We start from the raw sequence: 13,555 nt of genomic DNA on the forward strand, positions 1-13,555 counted from the left end.
TAGGAGGCTGAGCAGGAGAGGAGGAACACAGGTTCCAGAATAGCCTGGGCAACTTAGGGAGAACGTGTCTCAAAAAAAGTGGTGAGACTAATATACATTAAATATCGAATAAAATGAGAAGCGACTATGCCTTAATTGATGTTTTTCTATTGTTTAACTTGGTTTATTTTTAAGATGATGACTATACATTGTTATAATCATTAACAAAATATCTTGGCTACTCTTGATTGAAAGAGCCTGGTCTTCCAAATACCAAAAAGGTCAAGATTTTTATTTATATATTTTGTTATTATTTTGTGGTGCTGGAGATAGAACACAGGGCCTTGTATACCTCATGCTATATCACCAAATTATAGCCTCAGCACTAATATGTATATTGTAGCCATTTGTTTCTTAGGGGATGAATAAGCAAATTTAATAAGCTATGCAATAAGTGTGGTTTATTTTAAAAGTTTTTTAATTGTTTGCATGTGTAGAATTTTAGTCTTTGGAAGGCTTGAAGAGTTCATAATACAGGATATATGTTCAGTTTTGTTCCCCAAAACTCAATAGTAGAGTTCAGTTGCATTGATAAAGGAACACAGAACTAAGCTGGCTTCTAGTCCTTACCACCAGTCATATAAAATACTTTATTCTCTGGGCATGTGTGTTGGCTTAATTAAGTTACTATTCTTAGAGTCTTACAGAGTGCTTCTCTGGTCTACTTCTAATTTTGAAAAACAAAAGGTTAACTACAGAGAAACTTAGGACTTTCAAGTATATATTATATGCAGTTCTTAATATTGTAGCCAAAATTTGTTAGAATGACTTGAATCTGGCGTCACTGTATTTTTTAATAATATGTGACGTTTTGCAAACATGTATTACAGAACAGATTATATAATAGTCATTCTGGTTAATGATGGCTGTTTCCTAATTTTGTCATGTGGATATCATGGTGTTCATACAAACCTAGATGTTAGGACCTATGGCTCTGGAGGATGTGTATGTGTGGTAGTCTATTTCCCTGTTCTAATGCCGTAATGAACAAAACAACACAAGATTAAATCAAGCACCAGAGAAAGTGATGCAATCAGGACCTCTGAAGAGTTGTGAAGGGTGTAGCTTAGTGGTCAAGTGTTTGCCTGGCATGTCCAAGACTCTGGGTTCCATCCATAGCACTGTAAAATAACGATAATAATAATAATAATACATGAAATATATGAGATGGTTGCTGTTCTTACAGGGCATACTGTTTTATAGTAAACTTTTTAAAATAGTATATACTAAGATGATGACTACACACTGTTATAATCATTAGCAAATGATACGTACAACAACAACAACATAGCTGTTTATTTTTATTATTGAGTATTATATACAGTAAGTAATTGTATGTGCCATACTTTTATATGACTGGTGATGCAGTAGATTTGTTTGCAGCAGCATAAACACATGAGTAATCTTTTGTATGTTAAGATGGCAAAGATCGCTAGGTTATACTGTAATGGAGTTTTCCAGCTCCATTATAATCTATTGGAGCCATCATAGTATATGACGTTGAGACCCTGTGTCAAAAAGAAGAAAAAAAGGGCTGGAGATGTAGCCCAGTGGTAAAATGCCCCTGGGTTCAATTCCTAGTACCAAAAATATTAACAAAATGCATATTTGATATAAGTAGGAAAAAAAACCAGATTGTTTGAGAATAGTATTTTACCGACAACCTCCCACAGCTCTATTTAGATACAGAGGAAAATACTCATTACAAAACCAGGGTTGAGGCTGATCTGCTTATTTAGTTGCTGATGGTCAAGAGTCCTTTAACCTACTATCTCATCCCCCCCCCCAACCCAATACCTGTTTTTTTTTTTTTTTTTTTTTTTAATGGCAGTACTGGTACCACTGCACAACATCCCCACCACTTTTTATGTTTGTAATTTTTTTTTCCCCAGCACCAGGAAGTGAATCCAGGGACACTGAGCTACATCCCCAAACTTTTTTTTTTTTTTTTTTTTTTTTTGGTACAGGAGACTGAACTCAGGGGCACTCAACCACTGAGCCACATCCTCAGCCCTTTTTCATATTTTATTTTGAGACAAGGTCTCACTGAGTTGCGTAGGGGCTCCCTAAGTTGCTAAGGCTGGCTTTGAACTCGCAATCCTTCTGCTTCAGTTTCCAAAGTCGCTGGAATTATAGGTGGGTGCCACCACACCTGGCATCCCCAACTTTTTGAGACACAGTCTTGCTAAATTTCCGAGGCAGGTTTAGAACTTGGAATCTTCCTGCTTCTGTCTCCCCATTATCTGGGATTATAGAGGTGTGCCAGTACACCCAAGTATCCCCCCTCTTTTATGTGTATCACATGTATTAAGATGATCTCTCTTTTAATTCAGTTTGAGCCTAGCATAATACCCAGTTCCTCAAAATTTTATTTGGAGCAAAGACTTAGTCCGTTTTACCTCTGTAATAATAGGAAGAAGTAATTATATCATCGTGTTTTTGGGTTTTTGGTCCCTTTCAGTTTAAACCCAGGGCCTTATGTATGCTAGCCAAGCTCTCTACTACTGAGCTATACCCTTACCTCTATATAGTTCTTTTTAAAAAAAAAAATTTATTTTTTTAGTTGTAGTTGAACACAATACCTTCATTTCACTTATTTTTATGTGGTGCTGAGGATCGAACCCAGGGTCTCGAATGTGCGAGGCGAGTGCTCTACTGTTGAGCTACAAATCCAGCTCCTCTATATAGTTCTTCTAATCATGTTGTTTGTCACCTCTCCACACCCTACCCTCCCATAGCCCTGGTAAAAGTTAAGAGCTAATATAGAAAGTGATTTTGAGTTTCAAGAAAGTATAATTCATGGAGTTTTCCCAAGAATGTTATCTTAACTGAGTCTTCTTAACTGTTATCCACTGCTAAGAATAAGACTATTAAAAAGTTATCCCGTTCTCCAATTATGTTACAGCAAGACTGAATTTTCTTAATAATACTTCATCCAAACCAGTATATTGTAGCAAATTGAAAGCAGAAGCAAAATATTCATAGGTAGACTTTTAAAAGGTTGCAAAAATGTAAAAGGAGTTCAGTGGTAGAGCACTTGCCTAGTATGCTCAAGGTCCTGGGTTTGATTCCCAAATACTGCAAAAAAGAAAAAAAAAAAAGGATAAAACCAAAAACAGTACCATTCATTGTTTCTGTTTTGTTTTTAGAAAATATATTTTCATAAAATGTTATTTATATTGACTTGAAGATGTTTATTTTCTTATACTGGGCCTTTTTCAATGCTTTTCACATTGATTAAACCCAGGGGTACTTTTCCACTGAGCTACATTCCGCCACCGTTTTTAGTTTTTGACACAGGGTCTTGCTAAGTTGCCCAGGCTAACTTTGAACCGCCCCAGTCTATGTTTACAGATGTATTCTGCTGTATCCAGTAGTTTCTCAGTTTTTGAGAGTATAATTTTTTAATAAAAAAGTTTTGAGAATTATTGAATGGTGCTTGATGCCTGAAAGACAAAGTCATTAGTTCTATTTCTGTATGAGTTACTTAACTTCATACAAAAAGTTAAACGTGAAAAGTGACAAGGGAGCCCACAGAATGGAAGAAAATTTTTGGAAACCATGCCTGATAAGGGACTTGTATCTAATATATATCTAAAGAACTTAAGTGGGCCGGGGCCGGGGCTGGGGCTCAGTAACAGCACTTGCCTAGCTTGTGTAAGGCACTGGGTTCTATCCTTAGCACCGCATACAGAAATAAATTTAAAAAGCCAGGTTGTCCATGTACAACTACAAAAAAAAAAAAAAATCAGTCATGAAAGATAACCCAATTAAAAAATGGGCTTTGGGACTGAATAAAGATTTCTCCCCAAGATTTGTGCATACTGCCAATAAGCAATATGAGAGAATGCTTTTGACCTTTTAAATTTTTTTTTTGTAGTTGTAGATGGACAGCATGCCTTTATTTTATGTGTTTTTATGATGCATTAAGGTCGGAATCCAGTGCCTCACATTTGCTAGGCAAGCATTTGCCCAAGATGCCTGACCTCTTTAGCCATTAAAGAAATGTAAATCAAAACCACAGTTAGATACCCTTCATACCCACTAGTGTGGCTGTAATCAGAAAGATAATGACAAATGTTGGGGATGTGGAGAAATTGGAACTCTCACACACTGCTGGTATTAATGTAAAATGTTTCACAAGAGAACCTGGGCCTTTTTCAATGCTTTTCACATTGAAAAGCAGTCTGGTTATTCCTCAGTGTTAGAGTTACTACATGACTTTAATAAAATACAGGCTATCCCATATAATAGAATATTATTCAGCAATAAAAAGAAAAATATTTTATATAAGCTTAAACACAAATCTTGAAAAAAAAACATGCTAATTGAAAGCCAGAAATCAAAATCCACATATTGTATGTTTTCCATTTATGTGAAATAATTGGCAGTTTTCTAGAGAAAAAGTAGATTGGTGGTAGCTTGGTGCTGGAGGATTGGAGGGAAATGGGAGTGGCCGCTAGTAGATGTAGATTTCTTTTGGGGGTGATAATTTTTTTTTAAATTTGTGATGTTGCACAACTTAATATATTCATAAAGCCATTACTGAATTGTTTATTTCAAATGGGTAAATTGTATACTATCAGTCACTGTTTAATAAAGACATTAAAATGGAAAGTTAAAAGGTTAAATATATACTTACACTATCTCCCAACATTTAATCGGTTATATACATGTTATTTTTCACAGAGAAGTTAAATTAGAAAATTAAGTAATTGATAATGTACATGCTTTGAGAACAACTCTAAATTTTGTTCTACTCACTTGATGTGGAGCTTCATTCTTCTTTAATATTCCGTGAAGAGTTATGTTGGAATTATAAATTATTCCAAAGACAAAAAAGCTGTATATTGATAGTTTCTTTTGGTAGAAAGATGGCATAGAAGACTGGGACAGCTGCTGGCTGGTGTTTTTTTTCCCCCACTTCTCTTCAGCTGTTCTTTTGGCTGTACTAAACAGTCATGACTTTAGTCCGTTACAAATGGTCATTGGAAACTTGTCCTAGGTTGTCCTAACTTGTCCTTGTTTGTAAAGTGACTGATAGGAATGCTTTTGCAGCAGAGTCAGGATGTAGTACAATTTTTTTTTCTCCCCCTGTACTAAGGTTTGAACGGAGGGCCTCTAGCATACAAGTGCTCTGCCACTGAGCTATGTCCCAGTTCATTTATTTATTTGTGTGTACTGAGGATTGAACCCAGGGGTGCTTAACCACTGAGCTACATTCCAGTCCTTTTTGAGACAGGATTTCATTAAATTGCTTAGGGCCTCAAGTTGCTGAAGGCTGGCTTTGAACTTGTGATCCTCCTGCCTCAACCTCTCAGACTGCTAGGATTATAGTCATGCACCACCATGCCCGGCTTATTTTTATTTTTGAGATAGGTTGGCCAGTCTGGGCTCCCACTTGAAATTTGCCTGCCTCAGTCTCTGAATAGCTGAGATTATAGGCATGTGCTGTGCTTCTTTGCCTGGTCAGCTTCATTCCTCATGGAGGCCCAAGTTCTGTTGTGGATTCTAGGAAACTGTTCAGTTTTCCTTTGCCCTGTAGCAATATGTCACCAGTCCAGAAGACAGAAATGCCACATTCTCAAACTTGGCTATTCTACTAGTTTCTAACTGTGGCAAAAGGCTCCTTCCCTCCCCCTCCCCGGAGGGCGGGGTGGTGGAAATTAAATGGAGCCACAGGTTGCAGTGTGTACTCCTGGTTGTTAGGGTAGCATCCATCCATAACGTAGTCAATTGAGAATTAACTATATAGATTGTTTTATGAATGTTTGACTAATCATTGGCTAGAGAAAATAGAGATATAATGATACTCCTTATGATCCTCTATGTGCCTGTATATTAGAATATTAGGGGTCCCATGAATTGGGTAGTGGGTAGAGATAAACTTTTTTTTTTTTTTTTTTTTGTACCAGGGATTGAACCCAGGGGCGCTTAACCACAGAACCACATCCCCAGCCCTTTAGGTTTTTTTGTTTTTTTTTGGTTTTGTTTTTGTTGGACAGGTTTTATTAAGTTTCTTAGGGCCTTGCTAAATTGCTGAGGCTTTGAACTTGTGATCATCCTGCATCAGCCTCCCAAGCTACTGGAAGTATAAGTGTGTGTTACTGTGCCCACCAGGGGAATAAACTTCTTGCTAATGTCTAATTAAAATGGAGCATTTCCTTCCATTATTAATGTGTACCAGAAACCGGAATAGTAGTTTTAGCAGCTTTTGTGACTTAAATATTTGAATATATGACATATTTAAAAGTTTGTTTGCATTCATTGCCATTTTGATATTTTAATATACATTATTTGTAAATTTGGTTTAAAAAAACATTTCTGTAGCTAATATCAAGTTGGTTTCCTTTGGAATTCCTTAGAATTTGCAGTCCTAGTGGCCCATGCCTATAATCCTAGCAATTTGGAAGACTGAAGCAGGGGGATTGCAAATTCAAGGCTAGTCTCAGAACTTAGACCCTGTCTCAAAATAAAAAAAGAAAAAGGACTGGGAAAGCTCAGAGATAGTTTGTCTGGTACACATGGGGCCCTGAATTCAGTTCCCAGTATTGTAAAAGAAGGGCAGGAAGGAGAGAATTATTTTGTGTCACTTAACATTATTCTGAGAAAGGGATCATAGGCTTTACTAAACTGCAGAAATCTTTTGTGGCACCAAAAATGGTTAGTAATATATAACCATGGTTTTCAATTAGTCTGGACTAGAACCACCTGGAAAGCTTTTTAAAAAAAAAAAAAAAACTACATGAATTCTTGAAGGCTCTGGTTTAATTGATCTAGGGTGGAATATGAACATCTTTTAAAATCTCTGTCCCCCAGGTGATTTGAATGTACTTTCAGGGTTGCAGATCACTGACAGAATGGTTTATTTCATAAAGAGTCATGTATACCTCTTGCTGTGATCATGCTTGGTCAGATGTTAAAATCAACTTCCAAGTCTTTTATAAAATATATATTTTGGAGGGCTGGGGTTGTAGCTCAGTGGTAGAGTGCTTGGCTAGCATGTGTGAGGCACAAGGTTCAATCCTCAGCATCACATAAAAATAAATAAAGGTATTGTGTCCATCTGCAACTAAAAATATTTTTATATATGTATATAATATACACACATGATACTTTTTTTTTTCAACTTGATGGGTTAATATTAGGCCAAATAGGTTTTTAGCTCCAGAAGAATACCCAAGAACATTATAAGGTGATTTGTGTGTGTGGTACTTGGTTTGGTTTTGTTATTTTTGGTATTAGGGGTTGAAGCCAGGGCACTCTACCACTGAACTACATCCCCAGTCCTGTTTTTTATTTTTTATTTTTTGTAACAGAGTTTTACTAATTTGTCCAGGTTGGCCTGAAACACTTGATCCTCCTGCCTCAGCCTTATGGGTAGCTGAGATTCAGGGATATGTCACTGTACCAAACTGCCCTGATTTATTTATTTTCCCTTTCTTTCACTGGGAATAGAATGTAGTGGTGCTTTACCACTGAGCTATATCCTAGCCCTTCTTATTTTTCTATTTTGAGACAGGGTCTCACTAAGTTGCTGAGGCTGTCATTGAACTTGGGGGTCCTTCTGCCTCAGCCTCCTGAGTCACTGGGATTACAGGCATGTACCACAATGCTTGGCTGCTGTGGGAGTTTTAAAAACCTGTCATTACAGACATGGTAGTATGTTGCTGCCTGCCCTGCCTTGCTGTTTGTTTGTTAGCAGGGATTGAATCCAGGGCCACTTAACCACTGAGCCACATCCCCAGTCCCCCCCCCCCCATTTTTTTATCTGTTATTTTGAGATAGGATCTTGCTAAATTTCTTAGAGACTGGGTAAATTGCTGAGGCTGGCTTTGAACTTGGGATCCTCCTGCATCAGCTTCCCTGGCTGCTGTGATTAAAGGTGTGCACTACTGTGCTGCGAGCCTTGTTATTTTTAGTGACTACAATTTTCTGTAATTTATTTAACTGGCTCTTTTGTACATGGGTATTTAAATTATTTCCAGTTGTGAGCAATTTTTAGCCTATGCATTTGTATACTAACATTTTTATGCACATATGCAATAGGACAATTTGCTAGAAGTGGAATTGAGGACCAAAAATCTTAATATTCTTTGCCTAAAGAGTGTCTCATATTATCTAGAATATTACCTCTCTGAAGCCCTAGATTTAGTGAAGACTCAGGAGAAAACAATCTTGAGCTATTTTCTATACATCAGCAACTTATGAAAACACATTGAACAGACCCGAACATATTGTATTTTTATAGATTTTTAAGATCCTCGTTTGCAGGTTTAATGTAAGTTTTGAATTAAGCAGTTTAACCCAGCAATAGCTTAGTTTCCAAAGGCTTTTTCAACCCCTTGTTTTCTCTTTAGTATCTAGTGAGTTTGAGAAATAACCATCAGATATCCAGGTTTTGAGAAAAGATACCAGCTGAACACGGGGCCAAAACCTCAATTTAGAGAAGGCGGGAAAAAAAGCACACAGATCAAAAATTGAATTATGGGAGATCTGTAAGTTCAAAAAGGCAGAAGAAATCATTGGCAAAAATGAAGACAGTTATCAGTCCTGTAATGAGGACACAGTTTTGAGTAAAAGGAAAAAGAAGTGTTATTGCTTTGCTAAAAAAGGAGAAATAACAGCAGACTCCTGTCCCAGAGGCTGATTCTCCTGTTGAATAGTTTTGGTTTTGGTTTTGGTGTTAATCAGGGTGGGGTGAGGGGCATGACACCATCATTTCTAATTTTGATCAGTATTACTACTTGCCCTCTGTCAACTTAAGAATGTCTTTTTAAACTGGGTACAGTGGGGCACACCTGTAATCCCAGCAACTCAGCAATTTAGCAAGGCCCTAAGCACCTTAGTGAAATGCTCTCTCAACATAAAAAGGGCTGGGGATGTTGCTTTGTGATAAAACACCTTTGGGTTCTTTCTTCATACTTTTGCCAGTGCAGTGTTAATTTTAAGATGTTTGATCTCTGTTGTAAGAATTTCATTTGCATTTTTTTTTGAATGTTTAAAAATTTAATTATAGTCCTCATGGTGATACATGTCTGTAATCACAACTACTTAGGAAACTGACCCTGAAGGATCAAAAGTTCCAGAACACTTAGGGAGATCTTGTCTCAAAATGAGAAAAGGTCTGGGTATATAACTCACTGGGAGGGCAACTCTGGGTTCTATTCCCAGTACCAAAAACAAAAACAAGTTGATTTTAATATGTTTATTCTTTGTACTGTTCATATGCATTGCCCCTGCCCTAGAAGTGCTGGGCATTGAACCTATGGTCTTATGCATGCTAGTCAAGCACTCTTAGAGATATGCCTCTAGCCTCCTTCATCCATTTTCTTTTTGAGTCACTGGTCTCTTTCATTGCAAACTGGACTTTACACCAATAAATTTAGTGCTTTGTCACATGGGTCGGAGATACTAAGTTTGTATTTTGATCTTGATAATTTGCTCATACACAGATACCTAGCATTACTACTGAGTGATATCCACAAACCCTTGTTGGTCTGTGTTTAAATTTTGGATCTATCTTACTTTGGTAGAAAAGGTAAATAGAAACTTGACTTTGTTTTGATAAAGTAGACATAATTATTCTAACAGTAGATTATATTTATTGAATAATTCGCCATTCTGATATGAAATGCCACCTCTATGACTTGCTGATTTTACATATATTGCTTCTTTTTGAACCACATTGTCCAGTGATTGGCTTGTTACCAACCCGTAGTTTTATTTTTTAGGTACTGGTGATTGAACTCAGGGGCACTTTACCACTGAGCTATATCTCCAGCTCTTTTATTTTGAGCCAGGGTCTCCTTAAGTCCTTAGGTCCTTGCTAAATTTCGAAGTTGGTCTTGAACTTGCAATCCTCTTGCCTTTAACTTCTGAGTTGCCAGCATGCACTTCTGCACCTGGCAAAACAACATAATTTTAGTTTAAATTGCAGTAGTCTTTTAGAATGTTCTTAATTCTTTTTTTTTAAGAGAGAGAGAATTTTCTTTAATATTAATCTTTTAGTTTTTGGTGGACACAACATCTTTATTTTTATGTGGTGCTGAGGATTGAACCCAGCGCCCTGCGCATGCCAGGCAAGCGCGTTACTGCTTGAGCCACATCCCCAGCCCCAAGAATGTTTTTCATTCTAAATAAATGAATTCTTGCCAGTGGTGCAGTTTATTTCAAAGGAGCTTATTTCTTCTAGGTAATCTGTTTCTCTGAACAAATTGTTACATGAAATCTTTAAGAAAGGAAAAGAAAAGCGGTGATGGCAATGCTTTCTTTTTTTATCCTCAAATATTATTAATGTATATTACATACTGTGGGTTCAAGAAGTCCTGGAAAAAAAATAATTTTTATTTGGCTTATTTGAGCATCACTTTCTTTTTGGTGGTACACAGAAGTATTCAGAACGAAGTTTTTTATGCCTCAGGTGGTAGCTACTATCTTAGGGTTTCTGTTTTTTGTCCTTTTTTACAGTATTAGAAATTGAATCCAGGGCTTCCCTTATACATGCTATGCAAGGGCTGTACCCATTGAACTACATTCCCACCCCCAAAATTAAATCTCTGTAAAAATAAAACCACCTTCAGCTGGGTGTGTTGATGTATGCCTATAATACCAGGTACTCAGGAGCCTGAGGAGAAAGGGTTGCAAGTTCCAGGTCAGGGCTGGGCAACTTGGTGTAACCCTGTCTGAAAATAAAAGGCTCCATATGTTGTTCAGTGGCGCAGTGCTTCAGGGTTCAGTCATCAGTGCAAAACAACAAAAGCCATCTTATTAAAGAGTTTGGATAATACTAGAAGGGGAGAAAATTTACATTTATTTCCACTACTTATTACCCAAACATAACTGTGCTTAGCATTTTAGCATGTCTTTTAAATCCCTTTTATTGCAGATTTCTTCATAGTTTTCTTTATGCTTTATATATGTGAATCATTTCTTTCATCAAAATAGAATTTCTGTGTCATGTCATGCTCACATTTTGTGGCTCAGAATGAATATTCTAACTGCAGTATTTCTCATATTTGGTCCAGGGACCCCCCCAGGGGCTTCTAAGATTTTCAGAAGATATGTGAGTGTAAATCATTTCATGAGAAACATAAGATCCAGCTAAGTGCCTTGTTGCATGCCTGTATTCCCAGGGGCTCCTGAGGCAGAAGGATCCAAGTTTAAAGCCAGCCTTAGCAACTTTTGATTTTTGTCTCAAAATAAAAATGGTAGGAAATGTGGCTCAGAGGTTGAGCACCCTGGATTCAATCCTTGGTACCAAAAAAAGAAAAGAATCTAAGACACATACCAGTAATTCAGTTTACTTGAGAGGTTGAGGCAGGAGGATCTGTTGAGCCCAGAAGGTCTAGACCTGCCTGGACAATATAGAAAGACCCCCATCTCAAACAAAAAAGGACATCTAAGACATTCTCTTAATGAGTGTACAGTGGAAGTTTTCAGCATCTATATAACATGGTATGACAGCAGATTGAATGCAGAAGCAGGTGAGAAAAATTCAACTGCCTTAAAAAGATTTTTTTTCAAAGGGCTGAGGATTTAGCTCAGTTTTGTAGAGTTCTTGCCCCGCACTCACAAGGCCCTGGATTTAATCTCCAGCACCATACATGCACACAAAAGTCAGAGAATATTTGCAAATATGGAAAACAAAGCTATTTTTCTGAGTGAGGTTTTTTTTTCTCCCCTCTTTTTGTACTGGGGATTGAACCCAAGGGTGCTTTACCACTGAGCTACCATCCCTAGCCCCTTTTCTTTCTTTTTGTTTATTTATTTTACTTATTTTTAGATAGGGTCTTACTGAGTTGCTTAGTGCCTTGCTATGTTGCCGAGTCTGGCTTGGAACTTTTGACCCATCTGCTTCAGCCTTCCAAGTCACTGGGATTATAGGCATGTTCCACCATGCCTGGCTTCTGACTGAATTTAAGAGTATAGGAGTCCTACGACCATAAAGTTTGAGACTGTGATGATATGCTATTTAACATAAAATTATATTAAAGGTAAAATATCATAATTAAATAAAAAACAGTGATCACTTGATTTCATTCTTTTTATGCATGTGACTTCTGATTATGTATACAGTACGCATAGATTTTTTTTATGTAAAATGCAGTTCTCTTTTGTAAGAGGACATTTTAATGCTTTGTGACATTGCTTCTAGAGACTGGCATGTTCTGTGTTGTTCTTGAATTAAGTTGGGCATGAGATTTTTTATAAACAATAACTTTAGTTTGTTATTTATTTTTTTTTCCTCAGGCAGCTGAGTATGTCCCAGAGAAGGTGAAGAAAGCGGAAAAGAAATTAGAAGAGAATCCATATGACCTTGATGCTTGGAGCATTCTCATTCGAGAGGCACAGGTTTAGTGATATAGGATTACATTTCCTTCTCTATGGGTCCAATCACACTACTTGGTTCTGCAGTAAATAATATTTTCATAATCCTAACATTGTAAATGCTGTTTATTGGTTTTCAATTTTAGAATCAACCTATAGACAAAGCACGGAAGACTTATGAACGCCTTGTTGCCCAGTTCCCAAGTTCTGGCAGATTCTGGAAACTGTACATTGAAGCAGAGGTTAATATTTTATTTTATTTTTTCATATATAGCATCTGATGGGAATTGCAGCATACACAGTAGAGATAGGAAACAAGTTAGGAACATAGCACAAATAGGACAAGGAGGATTTAAATGTCTCGTGCCTTTATTTTGTAAAATAGGTATGAAGGAATAATTAAAATGAATTTTTGAAATTTGGGTCTTTGACAAGCTGATGATTGTTGCATTTTGGAGTTGCAACAACATTAAAACAGTTTCAATGGTATTGGAGTGCTTTAGCCTTTTATTTACTTGTCATGTGTCAATTTATTGCCTCCTGTGTCATTTATTTAGAACTCATTTTTCTTTTTATTTCTACTTACAAACTAATATGAATGTGGGATTATATGAATATACAGAAATGTTAACTTAGTTTCATAGTCTTTTGAGTGTCTGGTGAAATGAAACAAACATAAGAGAAGAATGATATCAAGTTTTAATTTTGTGAAAATGCATGGTTTGTCTTTGTAAGCACTCATTTTTAAGATGAAGTTTACATTATGCAGGAATAAGCTAATGTAACTCAAATTTTTTAATCATAATTTTCCTGATGATACTTTGATTTTTGTTTTTCTTGTGTGGTTTTTTTTTTTTTTTTTTAAATAATCTGTCTTGAAATTTGAAGCCAGCAATGTTTACTTTAAAGAATAAGGATCCCATTCTTAATTAATGTGTCTAACAGCACCAAGAAATCATTTTCAGGTTATAAATTAATAGGATGGAATGGTGAAATGCGAATAATTGATATCCACATTTAGCCGAAAATGATAACCATTTCTTTTTATAACTCCTTTATAAGACTTTAAGCAGTACTTTTATTTTTAATGTTAACTTTGTAATATAAATTCTCAATGTAGTTAAGTACACTGCAGCCTCAACATTTTTCACTGTAGCTGAAATTTTATATTATGTGGGTCTGTTTA

General features: G+C 36.4%; 1 protein-coding gene across 2 annotated transcripts in view; it reads left to right on the top strand.

Moving 5' to 3' along the window:
* Cstf3 (cleavage stimulation factor subunit 3) overlaps window positions 1-13,555 on the top strand; it is a 78,160-nt gene that overhangs the window by 6,701 nt on the left and 57,904 nt on the right. The window contains exons 2-3 of one of the 2 annotated variants that reach the window (XM_005327435.4): window positions 12,292-12,393; window positions 12,516-12,611. In XM_005327435.4, coding sequence (XP_005327492.1) covers window positions 12,292-12,393; window positions 12,516-12,611 — 198 coding nt within the window. Of the gene's footprint in view, window positions 1-12,291; window positions 12,394-12,515; window positions 12,612-13,555 lie in introns of those variants that run through there. The other variant, XM_078046274.1, reaches the window with a different exon arrangement.

This window comes from Ictidomys tridecemlineatus, chromosome 4 (genome assembly GCF_052094955.1).
Source record: "Ictidomys tridecemlineatus isolate mIctTri1 chromosome 4, mIctTri1.hap1, whole genome shotgun sequence".
Taxonomy (NCBI): domain Eukaryota; kingdom Metazoa; phylum Chordata; class Mammalia; order Rodentia; family Sciuridae; genus Ictidomys; species Ictidomys tridecemlineatus.